The following is a 21253-nucleotide window of genomic DNA, read 5'->3' as shown; positions in this document are numbered from 1 at the left end:
ATCGATGATAAACATGTGATTTCTTTAGTTAAGTTCTGTTTTGTTAGTCATATTCAGATAAATATAAATTTTCATAAACATTCACAGTCTAATTATCTGACTTCATTTCGTACTTCATTTCTGAAATTTTATTTATTATGGTTCATTGTAAAGAAATATATATTTTATACATATTATTGTCATATTATCAATGGTACATGATACATAGCACCAGAGATGATACGTGTAATCTAGGGAGATCGTAATGAACAGATTCATCAAACCCATTTAAATACCTTCGGTGAGAATTAATATTTCACTCTTTGATATTAAATTGATAATAAGATAAGGAGAAAATTTAAGGAAGATATATGTACATAAAATATATTATACATTTAAAAGTAAAATAATATTAAATTAATTATAGTTTATGTATTTATTAAATCATTCAATAATAAATATTTTATAAAGAGAAGTTCATGCGTTTTCATTCATGTAACTAACTTGCATTAGAAATGCTACCTGTATATTCTTAAACGGTAAGAATACACTATAAATAAACAAAAACTATTTTTCTGGAGAAATTATGATGTATATTTCATTGCAAATATACTTCTAAAAAGAGAATATATTGAAAGAAGTAATCCTAGATCGGTATTATCGGAGATATTAATTATTACACTAAAAATAGTGATACACTAGATGATCTTTGTTCAACAACTAGCTGATCTTTCATCACTATGTTCAAGTCGGAAAATGTATGACGGTGAGGTATTTTACCACATTGCAGTTAAAAACGGCTTCGAAAGATTACAAAAATTACAAACAAAATATTGTAGTACAAGATGAATTCTTTAATTCATACAAAAAGGATGGTATCTGGCCACAGAACAGCAATTCGCCGTATGTACAATTATTTTTATTCGATAATAAATTGAATAATAATTTAACATTTTTTAATACATATATTCTAGATTGTACACACTATGTTTATGTAACAGGCAAATTTGTAGTTAAAGCTATTAATATCGGTGACAAATTAACATAAATTTTCCACTTTGCATTGACATTTTGTTAATGATCTATCTAATTTTTCCGATTTTAGGTTATGTTGTGAAATAGATAATACATCGATATTATTACAACATGTATATCATTGAAACTGATGAATATTAAAATATCTTGAATTATACTCGTGCTTTGCTTCTTCTTACATCTAAATGCTTTATAAAGTGTATTTATTACAGAATATTACTCCTTTAAACTGTGGCATAATACCAATCAAATAAATGGTAACTTAGCATTTATTTATATGGGTAGAAGAGATACCAGGAATAACATTTTATTATTGAATTCAACGATAACAGAGAACCGCAATAGTAATAACTTGTCATATGTACAGTCTCGTTCATTATATATTACACCAACTTGGCATGGTCAAGAATCATCTTCCAAAGTGGAAGACACTGTAAAAAATATCAAAGAACAAAACGAAAAAAAAAATAAAGCACAAGGATCCATTGTTCAGAGTGGTTCAAAATCAGTGGAAAAAGCAGAAAAGCTAACTGTATGGCAAAAGGTCAAAGGAGAAGTTATACATTATTATCATGGATTTAGGTTGTTAGGTCTTGATATGAAAATTTCAGCAAAACTGATATGGAGAATTTTGAAGGGTAAAGAGCTCAGTAGAAGAGAACATAGACTTGTAAGTTACGAATTGTATATAATTATAAATGATAGTTATATGTTATATTCATTCAATTATTTTAATGATTTATTTAACTTAATCATTTTTAGCTTATAAAAACAACAGGAGATGTCTTCAGACTTATTCCTTTCTCTGTTTTCATTATTGTACCCTTTATGGAATTTTTACTTCCAATTGTTATTAAATTTTTCCCTGGTTTATTACCATCTACTTTCCAAACAGCAACAGAGAAAGAGGATAAACTAAAACAAGCATTGAAGGTATCATCTCTATAATATTTAATAACAATTCTCCTCTTAATAAGTTGCATATGTATATAATTTTTTGAATTTTAGATGAAAATCGAAGTGGCAAAATTTCTGCAAAAGACATTGGACGATATGGCAGTACAGTCACCTGGTTATAAATCGAAAAGAGCCAAAGAATTTGCCGAATTTTTCTATAAAGTACGGTCGTCTGGTGCTGTAGCCAGTAACGAAGAAATTATGCAATTCAGCAAACTTTTCGAAGACGAGATTACATTAGATTCTCTTACTCGACCACAATTAGTTGCATTATGTAGAGTACTAGATGTACAAACTCTTGGAACATCAAACTTTTTACGATTTTTACTTAGAATGAGACTTAGAAGTCTCACTGCAGATGATAAAGTAATTATTATGTATATGCATATAATAAGCTTTTTCGGAAATAGTAATTAATGTTAATATGATAATAATTAATACTTATCTTTACAGCTAATTGAAAAAGAAGGTATAGACTCACTTACTAGAACTGAATTACAACAAGCGTGTAGGGCCCGCGGAATGCGAGCGTACGGATTACCAGATAGCAAGTTAAAGGAACAATTGTCTCAATGGTTAGACTTAAGTCTAAATAAAAAAGTACCACCTTCGTTACTGCTTCTTTCACGCGCGCTTATGGTCCCTGAAACGATACCTATGTCAGACAAATTAAAGGCTACCATTTCTGCTCTTCCTGATACTGTTGTTGCACGTACCCAAGGTGCAATAGGAGAGAAAGAGGGTAAGATGGACCATAAAACGAATATTGAAATTATTAAAATGGAGGAACGTAAAATCGAAGAGGAGCGGCAAGAAAAAGAGCCAGAAACCATCACTGTTGCTTCCCAAAACCCTAAAACCGACGAGATTACAAATTCGGATGTGAAAGTAATAGAACAGGCTTTAGATTCTCTGGGGAAGGTATGTGAAAATTATTTTTTATGGTAGTATTAAGTTAGTAGTTTTTATTGCCATTTTTTAAAGATAACTATGTATCCAATTTTATAAAGGATAACAAAATGTCTGTCGAAAAAGAAGAATTGAAAGAGCTGAAGGAAGAAATGGCGGAGTACCAAGAAGATATCAAAGAACTTTATGAAATAAAAGCAGCTGCTAAAGGCCAAGAAGATATAGAAAATATTAAGGTATCCAAAGGTGCTACACGTTTGTTTAAGAAAGTGAATAAGATGATTAATAAGATGGATGCAGTCTTAACACAACTTGAATCTGAAAAACAAATGAAAGAATTACAAAAGAATACTGTTGGCGAAAAGGAAACTACTGTTTCAAAAACTGCTGAAGAATTAGTTAAGATAGATGAATTAATTTCGGTAATTAAAAAGATTCAAAATGTACCTGATCAGCATCGATTACAACGCATAACCGAAATTCTAGCAAAAATTGACGACGATAGGGACGGATCTATAAAAATTGAAGATGTCTTAAAGGTATAATATATAATATAGAATAAATAATTGAATAACGAAAATTTATACTAATTGCATATCGTAATTTTAAGGTGGTGGAATTAATTGGTAAAGAAGATATTAAGTTAACTAAAAAGCAAGTAGATGAATTGCTTGAATTGATTGATAAAGAAGAAATCTTGGAAGAGAAGGGGCAGGCCGACAAAGCAGTACAAAAAGATGCAAGTGAACTTAAAGATGGAAATTGTACTCAAACAAAATATGTTCCACCTAAATCACCAGTTCCTGCTACACCAGTGACGACTGAGAAGAGTTTCGGCAAAGAAGAATTAGAAGAAACTGTTGAAGAATCGAATAAAAGTTTTGCTGCACATTCATCCGAAAAAGAAAGAGAGAAGTCAGCTGCAGTTTTTAAGAGTAATTCCAATTCTGACCCAGTCAGAAATCCTCCGTTGACTCCCGGTGTTCCACCACCTGAAAAAAAAGCGGAAGGCTCCAAACAGCTGTAATAACCGCACAAACAAATATAATTAATGTATGTAATTATGAATACAACCTTTTTATTGGGTACTAATTTAGAAAGCTATTATATTTTCATCTTTAGATTATGTTTCTACCTCCATAGTACGATATTATTATACTTTTTTTTTTTTTGTAAACGAACTTTTAAAGTAAAAAGTGTTTGCAAGAAAAACAATTGTAATAGTTTCATGTATGTAGTAACGCACTTTATGTTAAATGTTATTGTTACATGCATGTCTTTAGATTTAAAACATTTGATTAAGGATAAACGAAACATTACTATAATTTTTATACTTATGAAACTAAAACAGATTTTGAATTCTGAAGACTGTGATGCATTTAATGGCATCAATATATTATTTGTTTTATGAATTTTCTAGGCAGCACGTGCTGGACACAAAAACTACATCTTATATGTAAACTTTCAATGTAAAAAAAATGCTTTTTAAAATTGTATGTTATGATAATGTTACTAATATTGATGATTAGTAATGAAATACGATAGAAATATACAGCTTTTATTTAAATAAAACCTAATTACAAAATACTGTAATAGCATAAAGGGATCATTCCGTCTCTTCAACTATTGATTATTACGGATTTATAATCCGTAAACAATAGGTCACTTCTTTCGTTGTATAACAGCTTCTTAATCAAGGTTAAAACAAGATGTACATTTATAAATAAAATAATTAATTACTAAATATACAACAGAGAACTAGTGGTTATCTGTACGTACCGATTACATAAAGATGCGATTATATAATAAAGTATACAATATTTTAAAAAGTACTATATATTATATGAAAAATTCAATAATAAGTACTATGTATTATATATATTATATATATTTATTGTCATGTAACAATTATTTTATTTCAGGGAAAAACATGAATGGTAATGATGCCCAGGGCAAAATTATTGACTTCTTTACTTTAGTGCATAAACTGCTAGTTTATCTAATAAAAGCATTTCTGTATATAAGTTACAGCAATTTTTTTAAATTTAAGTCAATAATCATATTTACATATTTATCATTGTTATATTAATATATATGTTTCACTCACATCTTTATTATATTTATTTAGTATTTTATGTTTTATATGAGTTATAGAAAATTATATATGTACATAAAAAAAAAGTCAGATAAATTTATATATATGAATATAAGAGATATTTATTACGATTTCTTTTCTCTTTCAAATATCGATGTTTTACATTTTTAATTTGCAATTATTTAATTTTTTTAAATCCACTTGATTTTGTACATTATTATTTAACTTTAGATATATATAAGTCCTTCTATCTTTAGATATAATTTTTACTTGAAATAATACAACTCTTCATAAAATCTTAATCATACATATTCAAGATATCTTAAAATTACTATAATAATGTGAATTTTACATAAACTACTTGGTCAATGAATAAGACATTTAAAGGTATCATTATATATCATAAATCATTTACATTTGTTCATTTTATTGTGTATTTGATTCGAGCATAATTTTAACATTTATTTGTAAAGAAATAATATTACATATATGATAAATATTTCAGCATTTTATCTTCATTCTAATATTTGTAAATAAATTAAAAATAATAAAATGTAGTGAAGATTTGTACATACATACGATACTAGCACATGTAAGAAGACAGAGTGAATACTTTGTACTACCGGTTACCTCGCTACTCGCGAAAGAGGTGCAGGTTTTCTGTATATTTAACCATAATGACTGCATTAAGTGGTTTTATGGAATTTTTTCAAAAAGGGAAGGTGAATGTAAATTTCTGTTTATGTTACATTTTTTAAAAATATAATAAAAATTCTAACCTGATATTACCGATCAATTTTTATACTTAAATGCATTTTATTTAAACTACGTAAAGTTATTAAAACTTTATAAAGTTTCTTACATAGAGTCTTGTGAATTAAATTTTAATCCATATCTTTCGCTTTATTCATTGTATAGGTATTTAAAAATAAATTTGTTTAATAATGGATTTTTAATTATTTGACATTTCAGACATTTAGGCCAAAAAAAAAATTTGCTCATGGCACGTTACGATATTCTTTGCATAAACAAGCACAAGCTTCATTGAATTCAGGAATTAACTTGAGATCTGTTGTGAAATTACCACCAGGAGAAGATCTGAACGATTGGATTGCAGTTCATGGTATTTGAAATTTTTTATTAATCTTACTATCTATCATATAACAAAAAGGCTTAAAAGGTCATAATCTTTATAAATAATAATATAATTTCAGTGGTAGACTTTTTTAATAGAATAAATCTGATATATGGTACCGTATCTGAATATTGTGATTCTGCGTCTTGTCCAACAATGAGTGGCGGAGCTCGTTTTGAATACTTATGGGCAGATGGTGAAAAATATAAAAAACCTACTGCATTGCCAGCACCACAATATGTTAGCCTTCTTATGGATTGGATTGAAGCACAAATTAATAATGAAACCATTTTTCCCGTATCAACAGGTATAAAGTTTCAAAAAATTTTAATATTCGGTAATTTGATAACTTATATATGTAACAATTTCTTTCTAGATGTACCATTTCCAAAAACATTTGTACCACTCTGTAGGAAAATTCTGACACGTTTGTTCAGAGTTTTTGTCCATGTCTATATACATCATTTTGATCGTATTGTAGCAATAGGAGCAGTAAGTTTCATGTACATGCTCAATAGATGTTATCATATTAAAATGTAATTTAAAATATTTCTATTTTAGGAAGCACATGTAAATACATGTTACAAACACTTTTACTATTTTGTAACAGAATTTGAATTAATAAATACAAAAGAATTGGAACCATTGGCTGAAATGACTGCTAAAGTTTGCAAGGATACTGCATCACCAACACAAGCAACAGCACCAGCAAGTAATGCCAGATAGTTGTAAGCTTAATAAATGCATGAAGTCATAACCAAATTAGAATGAAACAAATTTGCTTTAATGTAAGTAAAATAGATAATGACCATACAATTTTATTGCCTTTCAAAAAGTATTTTAAAAAATATTTTTGAAAAAATTATTTTTTTTTTGCAATTTACAGAATCAAAGAATTTCAACAAATGCTTTATTGTGTACAGTGTTTAAGTTCTTTAACTATAATATTGTCAATATTTTATATCTTCCCGTTTTGGGATATCTTATTAATGTAACTATATCTCTCTCTCCTTGGTTAGCCATATTAAATGTGTAACAAATGAAACAATTAGATTTTGAAAATCTATACTTTTTGTGGGTAAATAGTTACAGCAATTATTACAATAATTAATTGTAACAGTAAGTAATTAATGTATAAACATGCAAGTTATGTTTTTACAATTGTATGTTTTAAAATTAGTTTATATATCATTAAATGTACAGATGAACACTTGTATTCAAGTAATTTTACACGTCGAGTTTTATAAATAGACTAATAATTTTATAAATAGATTATTTATGATACATATTAATTTTATAAATAGATTGTATTTATAAAATTATTTTATAAAATATATATTTGTATATATAATTTTGCGTCATTAAGATGTTTGTGTAATATTCTTATATATTTCATTAAAAATTAAAAACATTTTCTATGAATAACACTGTACTAATAATAAAAATAGATAACATCGCATATTGTAAAAAAAAAAGAAAAAAAAAAGAGTACAAATTTAAAAATTAATAAAACACAATAAACCAATTTCTATGATAAAAACTTGCTCACTGTTTATAAATAACTTTAAATGGATTATGACTATTTGAAATAATTTCATTTATTATATACAATTTTCGTTTACTGCAGATTATAAGTCAACAAATAAACTTTTCGAGGATAAATTTATTGTTATATTGTAGCCAAATAATACATGATTTGGAAATGTACTATTTATTCACCAGGATTAAAATAAGACTATAAAATATCACATTAAAGATTAAATACATTTTATGTAGCTTCAATAATAATGTTATATTATAATTATGATTATATTTTTTAGATACAAATAGTTTGAATTTTTATAGTCTCACTTTAATTCCAATTCCTTTGCTAAAATTTGTGTTACTTATAACTTGTTCTAAATTTATTGATGGTAACATGTTTACACTCGTAATCTATACATGCCGGAACGAATGACATTATAATCTTGTAAGTTTTCGACTGGTCCAACCGCTGCAATTACTGGACACTGATCATAAATGTATTTCATGCCAATATCGTGAATATTTGAGGCAGTTATGCTCTGGAAATAATTTTATTGATATGAGAATTGTATTTAAAACATTAAAAATATGTGAATGTTACTTACATTTATCCTAGCTTCAAGTTCGTGAAGTGGTATGCGCCGGTTATAACAAAGCATTTGCCGGCCGATGTCTTCACAAATTGCAGTTGTTCCATCTAATTGAAGGAGCATATTTGTTTTAAGAATGTTTTTCGCACGTTCTACTTCTTTTTCAGTCACTGACGTGCATAATCGCATCCATTCACGTTGTACATTAAGTACAAACCATTCAATTTCCATTGGGTCAGACACAAAGTATACACCCCAAAGTCCTGTGTCCTATAAAGAAGATATGTCATATTAACACATGATTAATGTACAATATTATATACATATATAGTAATATAAATTGATAACAAGTACTTGGTAACAAGTATTGAAGCTTTGATAACTATGGCATAATCCATCAGTTGCAGAAGCTTCAGCCAAGTAACTTATATTGTTTACACCTCCTCCTTGGCTACGGTCCCATGCTCCCATAAGGGTATTTGCAACCATAAGAGGAATATTATCTGGATCAGACCAACCAGCACCTTCAACAGCAATAGCAACATGTGCGAGAGGTATACTATCATCACGAACCCTTATTTCTGATCCTGTGTAACGGCATGGTTCTAACAAAGGAGGAATTTCATCATAAAATGGCCCTTTCATTTGGCCAAAATGCTTCTGAGCTAAATCTACTAGTTGATTGTGATTTACACCACCTGCACCAGCTAAAATGAACCTGTGAAGATGTTTTAATAATTTTTAATTACATATATGTATAATAAAATTATCTTATGGATAGTTGTAATTACCTAGGTGGACCATAGTAATTCTTAACATAATTAAGAAGATCGTTTCTTGTAATACTTTTAATATTTTTAGTAGGGCCAAGAATCGTTCTTCCTAAAGCTGTGCCTTGATAAGCACTAGCATGTAAATGGTCAAAAACAACTTCCTGCAGATTTGTTTCAACTTCTTGCATTTCTCTCAAAATAACACCACGTTCTCTTTCGATTTCACTTTCACCAAGCTTTGAATTTTGAATGATATCACTCAAAATTTCAACAGCTTTTGGAACATCGTCTGCTAAACATTTAGCATAAAATACCGTTTGTTCCCTGCTTGTATATGCATTTAAATGAGCACCCATGTTCTCAATTTCTAATTCTAAATCAGTTTGTGAACGTTTAGTAGTTCCCTGTTTGTAATTACATTCTCATTTTGATTGTCATTTTTAACATTTTATTTCAAGTAAACTTGAACACCACTACTTACTTTAAAAGCCATATGTTCCATAAAGTGGGCAACTCCATTAATTTCATCGGTTTCAAAGCGACTGCCAGCATCAATCCATAATCCCACTGTAGCTGTTGGTGCACCACTGTCTTCAGTAGCAATTCTCATACCGCAATCTAAAGTTGTAACTTGTGTTGGTGGTTGATTCACTAATATTTCTTTTAATGATGCTGATGTAGATCGCCATTGCTTTGGTACCTGATATAAATATAACTATAGACATATAACAAAGAAAACTAAAAGGACAAAAGTGTAAAAGATTAATTTCATTTTATGCTGGTTTATTTTATTTAAAAGATATACCAATATTAATAATCTTGACAAAACTAATTTTATAGGCTGAAATAATAACCGAAAGATTGTACAAATCGTAAATTTGATAACATTACAAATTATTGAAACGAAATTGATGTGATCATTGTAATAATATAGAAAACGATATCTGTCAAAATTAAAGTTCTCTCTGTTTACGACACCGTTGTGTAAGATGAATTAAGGTTATGATAGCTTGATACAAGTATTTCTATATATATCATAGAACACGATTTACTGAATTCTATTTGTTTATTCATTAATAATAATTCATCATATTTCTTTTGTTTCTACAAACATTTAAAAAGTTCATTCTTATTACGTAAGCAGTAAATGGATTCAATGGTTCCTCAGCTTGAGAAAATCATATTGAATTGAATATAAAGTTTGAGAAATTATTCCGGTACCACTTAATAATAATAGCAATGTTATGGTAGAACTTGAATTTTACTACCTTTACGAGGCTGGTTTTGTTAGAATAAGCCCGCAATGCGGAACTAACTTTAAGCAGACGAGTCGCCATTTCTTCAAGTCTTTATAACTGTACGACCTTGCGACGACTATGGTGGTAGAGTTCGAACTGATGCTTAGAGGAGTATAGTTTCGACACACTTTTTAATATTATATATATATAAATAAATGTTGATGAAACAATACATCAAAATCCATATCTATTATGATAACAATCCAATTGTAGAAAGTTTCATATAGTATAAAATTGATATAAAATCGATTCTTTTAAAATAGAGAATACTGAGGAGATTATTACTTGATTACATTTTATAAAATCTTTGTAATACTTTTATTTTTTAATATACATGTCCGACATGGGAGAAGAAATATATAATCATATTAAATATTACATAGTAACAATAAATTACGACGTAAATATAAAAAAGTGCATGTTTCGTACTCGATCGTGAACTTTATGCGATACTGATGTAGGGAATTTCGTTACATTGAAATAATTCCCTATCCTCATCCCGCCATTCGCACCTACTGTGAATTCGAAAACCGGTACGATTGTTAAATATCCTACAGTTGTAAATATTTTCTATCTGAATGAAATACGTAGTCTTGCATAAACGTTTTTAGATCTTTAAGTCTATGTTTAAAAATGGATACCATAAACAATAGCAATGAGAATTTAGAGCAATCTATTCAAATGCTTAATCAAGAAAACGCTCAACGAAGGTCATTTTTGAGGTTAAGTGGAAAAAGCACGCCTTCTAAAAGACTATCATTACAAAACACTAATTATTTACGAAAAGATGTGGATGATTCTCATAACTTTAATGACATCAATAGTTCAAGAATGTCGGGCAAATCCTACCTTCATTCAAGATTAATTAAGGCTCATGATCTTTTGGATATTGATACTTCATTAACGCTTGCTCCTCATGAAGTACGAGATATAATGGCTGCTTCAGAAAAAAGTGAATTTACCTTGAGAGAAATGATGGAAGATAGTAGTGCGACTGGCATGATTTTAAAAGCAAGAGAACCTTGGAGAGATATTATGTCTAAACTCTTCTATGATTTCTTACATAGTTTACAGGCAAACTTTTCAGAGGCACAGGTATTCGATACTATTGCAGATTTTATACAAAACTGCACAGACACGTTAGATATAATGAGAGGTACATAGAAAATTATAGTGTATGTATTGACTTTATACTTTAGTATTATATTTTTCATATAATTATATATTTTTTATCTTTTAGGTATGCAGTCAAAAGTAGAAACTACTGAAATATCAGAAGATGAAATTTCTTTAGAAAATGAAAGGAACACATGGAGACTTATTTATTGTTTATACCAAAATAGAATAAATAGTCTCAATTTTCCTAATCCAGTCGAAAATAATATATACATATCAGAAAAAGTTGTAATAGATAATTTGTTTAAAACTGAAAGTTACATTAGAGAATACCAGTTGATAATTGACTGGTTGGAGAAAAATGCATTAGACCAAGCGGATAAATATCCAATTACTGAACATTTCACAGATAAAACAATCGCATGGGAAAATACTGTGAGACAATTATTAATGTATAAAGACAAAGAACAAATTCCATTTCGTTCATCTAGACCATTGGTATCGTCTCTAGATCCGGATGCTCCAATAAGAGAAGGAAAACCTCTACATGATTTAGACAAGGAAGATGACGCAAGGCTGGAGAAGAGAATGTTCATAGAGGTACAAGATGTTTAATAAAGAATTAATTGAAAAATATTTAAAAAATGTAATATATAAAATATATTTTATTTAAATAGGTTCGCTGCGGTCGGCTCCAAAAAGCACAAGCATTAGCTCAATACTGTGGACAACCTTGGCGAGCTGCTTGTCTGTTAGGATGGATACCTCATCATGATCCTAACTATCAAAACCCATTATCTGATTCTAAATTACCTATCGAAGGAAATCCTAATAGAAGTCTTTGGAAATTATGCGCTTGGGAACTTTCTCAGGAAAGGCGTGTAGGTAATGATTGTTTTATTATCTGTACTGTTAAACATGACTTATCGTAAGCTGCATCTTATAATTAAAATTTTTCCGCGATCAGGTCAATTTTATCGCACCATTTATGCTAGTCTTTGTGGAAATGTTCAACAAATGCTGCAAATGGCCTCTTCTTGGCAAGATGCACTATGGGCTTATATGAAAACACTGTTAGACATTAAAGTAGAAAGGGAAGTGAGAGATCTAGTGGCAAAAAGTTTTACGGACATGCCTGACGATTATTGGAAAAATGAGATCTCGTTAAAAGATGTATTTAAAGAACTTCACGCATCGAAAAACCCTGATATTCGAGCACAATCGAATAAACCCGATCACCTTATTCAGAAATATCTGATACTGGATCAAATACCAAAATTAATGGAAGAAATAGAGGAAATGATATGTTCGAAGTCTTGCGACCCTCACTTCTTAAGGTTTTTAGCGCATCTGATATATTTCTTTCGCCAAATTGGGAAAAATGCAAAAGATAAAATTGGAGATAAAATTCTGTTGGCGTATGTTCGCGTTTTAATTGAAATGAATGATCCAATTTTGATCGCCTTCTATACAGCTATGTTACCTCAAGAACTTCAAATAACAAATTATGCCAGTTATTTGGAGACTATAAAAGATTATGAACAACGGAAAAAATGCTTAGCTGCAGCAGAAGATGCCAATTTAAATGTAGAGGCAATTACGAAACTAGTAGTAGAAAGTATACGTTCTAAAAACATCGACGTCGATCCCACTGATTTGAAAGGTACTATGACTGACGCGGACGTTGACAAGATTAATGCTCTGGATTGGTTAATATTTTATCAAAGTCAACGGGAAGAAGCATTGTCGCAAACTAATGCTCTTATAAGATATTTTCTAACAAATGAAAAAATTGACGCTGCTAGAAAAGCTTTTAATAAGGTAAGAAGTTGAACGATTCCTTACTTTTTAAATGTTTCTCCAGTTGTTTTTAATTGATCATTTTTTTTGCTTGTCAAATTTTATAGATTCCAGTAGATTCCATTGAAGCTATTATGGCTGAATATCCAACGCTAGAAGGTACTTTAACAAATCTCACGATGACAAATAATCTGTCGAAAAGAGCGTCTTCAACGATTCGGGAATACCTTTGTTATAAAACTTATCTTGATGCTCAAGAAGGTTTCGCCGAATGGTTTTCTCATTATCATCATGGAAAACCTACGCCGTTGGAAGAGTTACCCGCATATGCGACGTTCACCGAGAAAGTCGCGTATGAACATAAAAAATCACAATACAACATAGAAATGGAAAGGTGGAAGTCCACGATGCAACATCATACGAAGGTTCGTGAATTAAAATTTATCATATTAATACGAAATAAAGATTGTGAAGTATTTTTAATATTACTAATCTTATAGGCAGTGAAACAATTATTGTTTAACGTATTGTTATTCCCGGACGGTGGTTGGTTGGTTGATTCAAATAACAATAACGACGAATCATGTACCCCCGAAGAAGCGGCCCGCGAGCATCAAATGGAAAAGTTACGGGAACTTTGTATTCCAAAAGTTACGCTTCTTTTACATTCTGTGATGACCGAAATGAACGAACACGCTGAATGTATACAATTGGCAGACATTCTTGCCTCTGAACAGTATCAACTTTATAAGGTACATGCTGATACTATATATCACCGTTCGTACACGATCAATATGTATTAAAACTGAAAGGTAAAATAATCGATACTTTTAATTTATTTCAGGTGTTCCAAAAAGGAAGATTGCGTGAAGTGTTTAAGAAAATCTGCGAATCTTCTCTCGTCCTAATGGATCAAAAGAAAGATCCTTGGGGATACCCGAAATAAATTTAGCAAAATTAAATAAATAGCTAAGGAATATATTTAATCGTATATGTAACAACGAAACAACGTATTGGAATTTTAATATTGAAAAAATGTATAGAAAATTTCTTTAACTTTTTTATAAAACCAGTTTATTGTCAACCACAAGAAGTGAATATAAAATTTGATACAATGTTCAATAATTCATAATCATAATATATTATATACTTCATGATTATTTAGATGCTCCTTTTACCCAATCGTTAATAAATGTAGCGCTGTCAAAGCTGTAGATTTAACGCGTGAAATATTGCGGAGAAATTCAGGGTCAATGAAGGACATACATTATCCTGAGATATTTTCATTCGAATAATAATAATAATCATCGTAATTCCACGGTCTTTTTCTATAGTTTAGTCACTTCTAAATCTCATACACATCGTTGGTATCCTTCGGACGTGGATCTGCGTATAGTGGATAAATACATACAAAAGTGTTTATTTGTATATAGAATTTCAAAGGAAACCTTTTCAAAGGTTTTATGTATCGAACGAAAAGGTAAGAATCATGATAAATAACGAAGGTGGTCGTGATGCGTGATGTACATTGGAGTTGTCTCTATTTCTATATTCATAGGGTGTTGATACTTTTTGCCGGTAAGAGCAGTCTTTTCATAACATTTTTTTTTTCTTTTTTTTTTTTTTTTTTTTTTTTTTTGAGAGCATTTTTCTCTCTATGTGATTTGATGCGTACATTTGCTGCCTTATTTTCCTCTTTATTTCCGTAAAAAAAAAGAGAACAAGAAAAAGAAAGAAAAAAAATGAACCGATATTATAAACGAACCATCGCCTATTCTCGTACAATGTATAGACTATATCAAGAAAGTTAACATTGCACGGAAATGTCTTCATTCGTAGCTGAATCAGAGGATCAAGTAGGCTTTCGTAGATTACTTGTAATTATTCGCCAATGAATCGAAACTAGAAAGATATGTATATCACGGAATAATTGACCAAAATATACATGTTTACTCCATGTTTATCCGAATTACTTTCATTTCATATTTTCGAGTTCTTAGCCAGTACGTAGAATTTCAAAACGTGAAATTATTTATACATATTTGGTGGACAGTTATTGAAAAAATTGACTATATTCAAATTCAATGGTTAGTTCGATAATTAAATAAAATTTGATTTGATAGTACGTTTCACAAATTGTTGAACTTATTTCAGAAAGCTACAATGCTCTTATTAAGTTGATCGATTAACCTCAAATGTATTAGTAATCTCGCACAAAACAATTTTTATAGCACCGAAATCAGAGAAATAACCGTTTGAAGATTTTAAAAGGAATGTATATGTTCGATGATGCAATGCGAATAGTTGTAGCGTCGTGAAACAAGTTGTTCGAGCATTTATATTTTCACGATATCTGTTGTCGCTCGATGATACATAAATCTATTAGGTGCAGAATCAATTTCAACACGAGTAAGATTGTTGGATCGAAAACAGACGAAAATAAGACGAAAAGAAACGACGACACGTGCAACATTATACACATACATGGCTTAAAATGCACTACACTGCATTGACATCGAAATTCAAACTCGTATACATCTTTGTATGCAGTTAGGCTTACGCTCTGGACCAGAGCGTTTTATTTTCGCACTCACGATGGCCATAAACTTCAGACACGTGCGAGTAGTTCGGTAAACGCAATCAACGATTACATTACGTTCAAAACGTTTAAATCAAGCTATTTAAGTACTTTCATTTCTCTTTCTCTTTCATTTTTCTTCTTTTTTTGTCTTTGAATAACATAAAACACAATGCACGATTAAATTATGAAAAAATTCGATATGTTCTTAAAACCATGTTCGCACGTGTCTCGTAAAAACACGAGGACCTTGACAATTGAATCGACTTTACAGTAATACGAGTACACGATTAATAGAGTTACTTTGTTGATTAGTCTAGTCTAACACGTAAACGTTGAAAAAAACGGTTGACAATTGTTTTACCATTTCTCGATAATTCTACGTTATATTTTTTACTTTTTTGTTCACGCGAGAGCTGGATAAATTCGCCGAAACATTTCGCATACTTTCCAGAATCAGGTTCGTTTTCGTTTCTTCCTCTTCTCGACACGTTTCTCGGATAGAGTAGTTGATAAATATTTTACTTCTTTTTTTTTTTCTTTATTTTCGTTTCTTCGTTTAAACTTTCACGAGCTATGTCATCCTCTACGAGACCTACTAATTACTAATGGGTGAGTGTCAGCATGTTCGAAAACGACTTATCTACGGATACTTGGATATGGATTTCACGAATTTTTCTCCCCTTCGACTCTTCGCACTCGCGTCTCGCCATTCTATTACTTTCGATCGGATTTTTAAACACGGCTTCTCCTCGACGCGTTCTCTCTTAACGATAAAACATCGTAGCACTCGCCCAATGATACTCGTCGTTCAAAAATATAGATCCTTAGAATTTGTTAAACACAACTGAGGACGGTCTATCGTAATAAATCAAGTCTTTCTTATCGACACCACTTTGTACGTTGTTCGTATCGCGCTGGCGAATAAAATCCTTCCGAATGTTTTGCGACTCTTAAACTCGATACCCGTACGCGTCCTCCATCTTTCCTTTCTTCTTTACACGTACGTCACACGCGTACACGTACTTTATCAGCGAAAGCAAGAAAGTACAGACTGTCTCGCAAGAGCGCAAAGAGCCGAAGCACCGATATACCGTTTCTCCCTTTTTTTCTCTCGCTCTCGACGCCGTGTTCTTAAGTGTGAAAATATATTCTACCACAAGGATAAGATTCACAAAGATATCCACTTTTAAAAGCCTTCCAGTTCTCTTCGCGATACATCGTTGAAACAAGAAGACCTTTGTCGTTACATACATATTGACAGTGTTATACATCCGTTCGATCGATCGACGCTATTAAAATCGATAGTTCGAACGTTCTTCTTTACTTATCTCTACGGTTCGTTCGCCATTCGCCTAATCTTTCCCATTATCAATTTCGATCTATCTCGATTCTTCGAGCATCTCTCTCAGCGATATCTATCGATCCGCGATCTTCGTCTTTTCCTTTCTTATTTCTTCGTTCGATCGTTCGAGATATCCCTCGGACGGCATTTGCGAAAAATCAAAGACACAAACGCCGATCTCGAGGACGCTCGACAATTTCCATCTAATTTTCTTACGCTCGTAATTCGAACGACGGTCCGCTGTTGTCTTTTCTTTTATCGAATAAAACACTAATCGAGAACGTTTCGTCTCGAACCTTCCGAGCCTTACATTAGGGATATGTTCGTAGGGATATGTGAGCGGGTATAGTAGAAGGAAAAAACTGGATATAACAAATAGAGAAGTTTGTCGAAACTATCAGCCAAGAAAGGATTACGCAAGGAGGAACGCGCTTGAATATTGAATCGAGCGCTAACGGTATAGATTGATGAGATTCTATCGGTCTCTTAGGTTCTTCTTTTTCGCTTAAATTCCTCGAGTTAATCGATTCTTGGATTCGTCGATTTCCACGAGAGGATCGACGCTTATGGAAGGAAAGTTACACGAGTAAAACGCTATTTGAACTACGATACGAGAGACACAAAATGTAAACGTGTCTACCTGCTATAAGATAATCGCTAACGATTCGAAATTCACGCCTCGATTCTCTTCTCATATTTTCTTCTTACGTCGATTTTAAATTACATACGGCGAGAAAAGAAGGTTTTCGCTTAACTTCTAAACTATCGTATTTTTCTTTTTTTTTCCTCTTTTTCCTTAACTGCTAACAACTTGAGGGACATCGCTCGGGCTGCTCCGTGAATATTCTACGGGACAAAGTGAAAACGAGAGACAAAGAGAGAGAAATAGTGGCGTGGAAGGTGCACATATACACGAAAGAGACGGACAGAGAGAAAAAGAGAGGAGAGGAGAGGAGAGGAGAGACGAGATTATTAAAAAGAGAAGATCTTTACATTCCTATCTAAAACTTCCGTTCGTTCTGTACACTCGTTTACATCTAGTAGCTTAATGCCGGCGGAACTGTGCGCCGTTTAAGTTCTCTTTTTCTACACTTATACCTCGAATAATTGATCCGTACAGATACATATTTGTCTTCTAACGAACGGCGTCTGCTGTCCTACGACCGTGCGTTTTCTTCGCGCGGCCATTCCTTTCACGAACCACCGTATCCGTTGTCCGATCTAATAACCGACAAACGCGATCGATCATTATCGGACGTTTGTACTTGAAAGGATCGAGCGTGATTATTGTCGGAATTTGAAAATTTAGAACAGTAAACCGTATCCACGAATATCGTCAAGCGTTACTTTCGATCGTCGTGATCGTCGTTCGGATACGTTTTACCATCCCCTCCATAAAATATACAACTCTTTGGTCGCGATTAATCGCGTTATTGTCCGAGTAACATTGGCGAACGAACGATCGACCCTTACGGTTTCAACAGCTCGCGTTTATTGTCTCGAGTAAAAGAAGGAAACGCGGGACAGCAAGTTTCGTCGAGTTCGGCGTCTTTCGAAACGTTCCTTTCTCTTCCGGCTGGCGCGTAAATCGCCTGGATTCATCGGAGCAGCCCCTTTGAATTTCCGATCCGGCAAGTCGGTATCATATTATTGTCGTTTACAGAAGTAGGAGTTTTATATCCGCTTACATGCTACGATCCGCCTCGCTCTCTCGAAGGACTCGCTTAGAAAGAAGAATAACAGATACGATAAGGAAGAAAGGGACGAAGAAAAGCAGTGAGACGAGGAAGAAGAACGAAAATGGCGACGAGGATGCGTTACTCTAAGGTGTACAGACCCGAAGAAAATCATGTGGAATCGTGTGGTATTCTCTGGAGGATCGCCGTCGAGCATCGCCGGAAATACTGGAATCCAGACGCGTTGAATCGACACGGCGATCGAACGAATCTTCGGCTTCGTCTTATGGTCGTTTAATTAACTTTACAAACGCGTGTAATACGTAGTATCCTTACTCCACACTGTCGTTTCTTTCGCGCATCTCGCTTGAAAGCTCGAGCAACGATGTCCAACGTGCGTATTCGTTGCTTGTTTACACGTGTTGCTCGAAGAGGAGTCGATCCTTTCGTCTATCGTAAATCGAAGGTAGAGCAGAACGGTATAAATTGTTGTGCTAGGCATTTGTCCAATCGTCATTTTGCCATTTTGGTTATCGCGATTGATAAGCGCGGACGAATACAAACTGGACAACGTTGACAGCTGAACGATGTAAATTTCCGAATTTTCTTTCATATTTATGCATGTAGTACCTCGTATAATGTATGTATGTTTAATATATATATATATATATATATATCTGTGTGTGCGTGTGTGTGTTTTTGTGTATGTATATATATATATAATGTTTATGTTAGGTATGAATGCATACGTAATTAAATACAGGCTGGTCTTCGTGCGTTAAGCAATCGGAATTGCAAAGAATTTTGTTGGCTGCTGGCAATTTTGAGGACACCCCGTTACTTAGAATCTGGACACTGCACAGTTTTTATTATTCACGTTTAAAAAGAGGGAGAGATATATCGTTTTTTTTCTTTTTTCTTTTTGCTACCTCGTTAATCTCTACGTTTCTAGAGTGATTATGTATTTTTCTGATTTCTTGGTTGCACGACATCTCATTCCTTGCACGTATCACGCTACCTGTTCGCTCGTCGTTACGTCTTTGCGAATCGATTTCGATCGAATTCTTCGGTTAAAACGGACTAAACTGCTTCGCTCGGTATACCCTTGCGAAACGAAACATCAACGTTAATATTCGGTTCTATGAATTGACCACGTACGGATACGTTCAACGCGCAAGAAACCAGCTCCTAAGTACTACAGGGTATCTCTTGTCCGAGTGGTTCCTAATTCGTGTAATTAAAGAAGTTCATTATCTGTACCCAAGGCACATTTTATACTTTCATTCCGTTTTACAAAGGTCCACTCTATAGTATGTACATATTATCGCCTTGTTACACGTATAGGGGATAGTTTGCAACTGTATCACCCTTAAATTATATAATGTCTCACGTTACCTTGTACATATTTCCTCGTTTTTTTTTCTCCAGCGATTCCTTCATCGTTTACTACCCTACGTATTATTGTCAAGTCGACAGCATTTATAAATGTATATCTTAAGTACTACTCGATCTTTAATGTTACATTATACTCGACTATAGCTTTGTGCAAAATTTACATTGTACATGTACCACGGATACTTTCCCCGTTCTTTCGTTTATCACCGATATACGCATCGATCTACACCGATCGATTCTGCTCGCTAAATTATAATATCCCTCCCTGTACCCACGATAAACAATACAAGTTTCACATTATTGTCAGAAATTATCCACGTTTATACCCCGCTCCCGAATTATTATTATTGTCAGAAATTATTCTCGCTCTCCTTTTCCTAAGTAGTCTCTTAAATTCTTAAACGTTAAAAATCACCTCGAATCTCGTTTTCCTCAAAGTGCCGTGTTAATACGTGTATGTATGTATATAATATATATAATTATATATATATGTGTATATATAAATATACATATACATATACATATATATAGTATAATATGAAATATTGAATCTGATAGAGATCTTAAAAATATTCTGCTAATTTTTTACGTACGATTAAACCTTACGAGCTAACAACTTTCTTACAACCTTGTATCGTGTTCAGCAGATTTTAACAATCGCCTTTTTTTGTTTTTGTTTTATCACCGTCGTTACCTACGCGAGTTTCCTTCGAATCCGAATTTACCTTTTCCTTCGTCTCGTTTTCTTTCAGATCTAGCCTTGCGATCGCGCGTACGCTCGTAGCTCCTCGCGTATGTTTCAGGCAATGTTTAAGGGTTAATTCATCTTACGAATTGTAACATACCGACGACGAACGTCGTTGTAACCATCGACAGTAACGGCACGGCCGCGTGTGCGCTGTTGACAACGTTTATCTTCCAGCCCAGGTTATTGTGCGTGTAACACTGCGGAGACAAATTGTTCTCGTTGAATAACGTTCTTTACTCGTGACACGATCGTGGCAAAAGAGACGATCTTGCGTGTATACGATGTCAATTGTATCTTTAT

The 21253-nt window shown here is 32.3% G+C and overlaps 5 protein-coding genes across 13 annotated transcripts in view; 3 read left to right on the top strand and 2 right to left on the bottom strand.

Annotated features, from left to right (window-relative positions):
- The first annotated feature begins 699 nt into the window (after positions 1 to 699).
- On the top strand, positions 700 to 4709 carry LOC132910379 (mitochondrial proton/calcium exchanger protein). The gene is made up of 7 exons (XM_060966034.1): positions 700 to 882; positions 1227 to 1684; positions 1777 to 1947; positions 2023 to 2337; positions 2425 to 2892; positions 2982 to 3419; positions 3491 to 4709. Exons 1-7 carry the CDS (start codon positions 825 to 827, stop codon positions 3905 to 3907), a joined length of 2325 nt encoding a protein of 774 aa, XP_060822017.1. The 5' UTR covers positions 700 to 824; the 3' UTR covers positions 3908 to 4709.
- A 728-nt stretch (positions 4710 to 5437) lies between these two features.
- Positions 5438 to 6898, top strand: LOC132910389 (MOB kinase activator-like 3). 2 transcript variants are annotated; one of them, XM_060966056.1, is made up of 5 exons: positions 5438 to 5703; positions 5948 to 6098; positions 6190 to 6417; positions 6487 to 6602; positions 6672 to 6898. In XM_060966056.1, exons 1-5 carry the CDS (start codon positions 5653 to 5655, stop codon positions 6834 to 6836), a joined length of 711 nt encoding a protein of 236 aa, XP_060822039.1. In that variant the 5' UTR covers positions 5438 to 5652; the 3' UTR covers positions 6837 to 6898. The 2 variants fall into 2 exon arrangements, with proteins under 2 accessions (XP_060822039.1, XP_060822040.1); XM_060966057.1 differs by having other exon boundaries at positions 5446 to 5697.
- Positions 6899 to 7753: 855 nt separating this feature from the next.
- LOC132910384 (mitochondrial-processing peptidase subunit beta) lies at positions 7754 to 10412 on the bottom strand. Its single transcript, XM_060966047.1, has 6 exons — positions 10266 to 10412; positions 9479 to 9697; positions 9016 to 9401; positions 8579 to 8942; positions 8240 to 8494; positions 7754 to 8173 (listed from the first exon to the last, which is right to left on the bottom strand). The coding sequence occupies exons 1-6, from the start codon at positions 10332 to 10334 to the stop codon at positions 8033 to 8035; spliced, it is 1434 nt and encodes a 477-aa protein (XP_060822030.1). The 5' UTR covers positions 10335 to 10412; the 3' UTR covers positions 7754 to 8032.
- A 382-nt stretch (positions 10413 to 10794) lies between these two features.
- On the top strand, positions 10795 to 14375 carry LOC132910376 (nuclear pore complex protein Nup107). 2 transcript variants are annotated; one of them, XM_060966030.1, is made up of 7 exons: positions 10795 to 11451; positions 11536 to 12011; positions 12089 to 12296; positions 12379 to 13232; positions 13319 to 13636; positions 13712 to 13963; positions 14056 to 14375. In XM_060966030.1, the coding sequence occupies exons 1-7, from the start codon at positions 10929 to 10931 to the stop codon at positions 14155 to 14157; spliced, it is 2733 nt and encodes a 910-aa protein (XP_060822013.1). In that variant the 5' UTR covers positions 10795 to 10928; the 3' UTR covers positions 14158 to 14375. The 2 variants fall into 2 exon arrangements, with proteins under 2 accessions (XP_060822013.1, XP_060822014.1); XM_060966031.1 differs by having other exon boundaries at positions 11376 to 11470.
- A 3529-nt stretch (positions 14376 to 17904) lies between these two features.
- Positions 17905 to 21253, bottom strand: part of LOC132910380 (protein Skeletor, isoforms B/C) — a 55171-nt gene continuing 51822 nt past the window's right edge. For all 7 annotated transcript variants that reach the window (XM_060966040.1, XM_060966038.1, XM_060966035.1 and 4 more), the window contains one exon: positions 17905 to 21150. In XM_060966040.1, coding sequence (XP_060822023.1) covers positions 21028 to 21150 — 123 coding nt within the window. In that variant the 3' untranslated portion in view covers positions 17905 to 21027. The remainder of the gene's footprint in view (positions 21151 to 21253) is intronic.

This window comes from Bombus pascuorum, chromosome 9, assembly GCF_905332965.1.
Source record: "Bombus pascuorum chromosome 9, iyBomPasc1.1, whole genome shotgun sequence".
Taxonomy (NCBI): domain Eukaryota; kingdom Metazoa; phylum Arthropoda; class Insecta; order Hymenoptera; family Apidae; genus Bombus; species Bombus pascuorum.
The sequence above is the reverse complement of the archived record's forward strand: the minus strand, read 5'-3'. Positions and strand labels throughout refer to the sequence as shown.

What these genes read in the sequence shown, in the direction of transcription:
- LOC132910379 (XM_060966034.1), top strand. Translation starts at nt 825, where the DNA reads ATGAATTCTTTAATTCATACAAAAAGGATGGTATCTGGCCACAGAACA. An exon ending in GTCTCACTGCAGATGATAAA is followed by an intron (nt 2,338 to 2,424) that starts GTAATTATTATG and finishes TTATCTTTACAG; the next exon opens with CTAATTGAAAAAGAAGGTAT. An exon ending in CTTTAGATTCTCTGGGGAAG is followed by an intron (nt 2,893 to 2,981) that starts GTATGTGAAAAT and finishes AATTTTATAAAG; the next exon opens with GATAACAAAATGTCTGTCGA.
- LOC132910384 (XM_060966047.1), bottom strand. Translation starts at nt 10,334, where the DNA reads ATGGCGACTCGTCTGCTTAAAGTTAGTTCCGCATTGCGGGCTTATTCT. An exon ending in ACAAAACCAGCCTCGTAAAG is followed by an intron (nt 9,698 to 10,265) that starts GTAGTAAAATTC and finishes TATTTATATCAG; the next exon opens with GTACCAAAGCAATGGCGATC. An exon ending in AACTTGAAGCTAGGATAAAT is followed by an intron (nt 8,174 to 8,239) that starts GTAAGTAACATT and finishes AATTATTTCCAG; the next exon opens with AGCATAACTGCCTCAAATAT.
- LOC132910376 (XM_060966030.1), top strand. Translation starts at nt 10,929, where the DNA reads ATGGATACCATAAACAATAGCAATGAGAATTTAGAGCAATCTATTCAA. An exon ending in CACGTTAGATATAATGAGAG is followed by an intron (nt 11,452 to 11,535) that starts GTACATAGAAAA and finishes TTTATCTTTTAG; the next exon opens with GTATGCAGTCAAAAGTAGAA. An exon ending in AACAGTATCAACTTTATAAG is followed by an intron (nt 13,964 to 14,055) that starts GTACATGCTGAT and finishes AATTTATTTCAG; the next exon opens with GTGTTCCAAAAAGGAAGATT.
- LOC132910389 (XM_060966056.1), top strand. Translation starts at nt 5,653, where the DNA reads ATGACTGCATTAAGTGGTTTTATGGAATTTTTTCAAAAAGGGAAGGTG. An exon ending in CATTTTTCCCGTATCAACAG is followed by an intron (nt 6,418 to 6,486) that starts GTATAAAGTTTC and finishes ATTTCTTTCTAG; the next exon opens with ATGTACCATTTCCAAAAACA. An exon ending in GTATTGTAGCAATAGGAGCA is followed by an intron (nt 6,603 to 6,671) that starts GTAAGTTTCATG and finishes TTTCTATTTTAG; the next exon opens with GAAGCACATGTAAATACATG.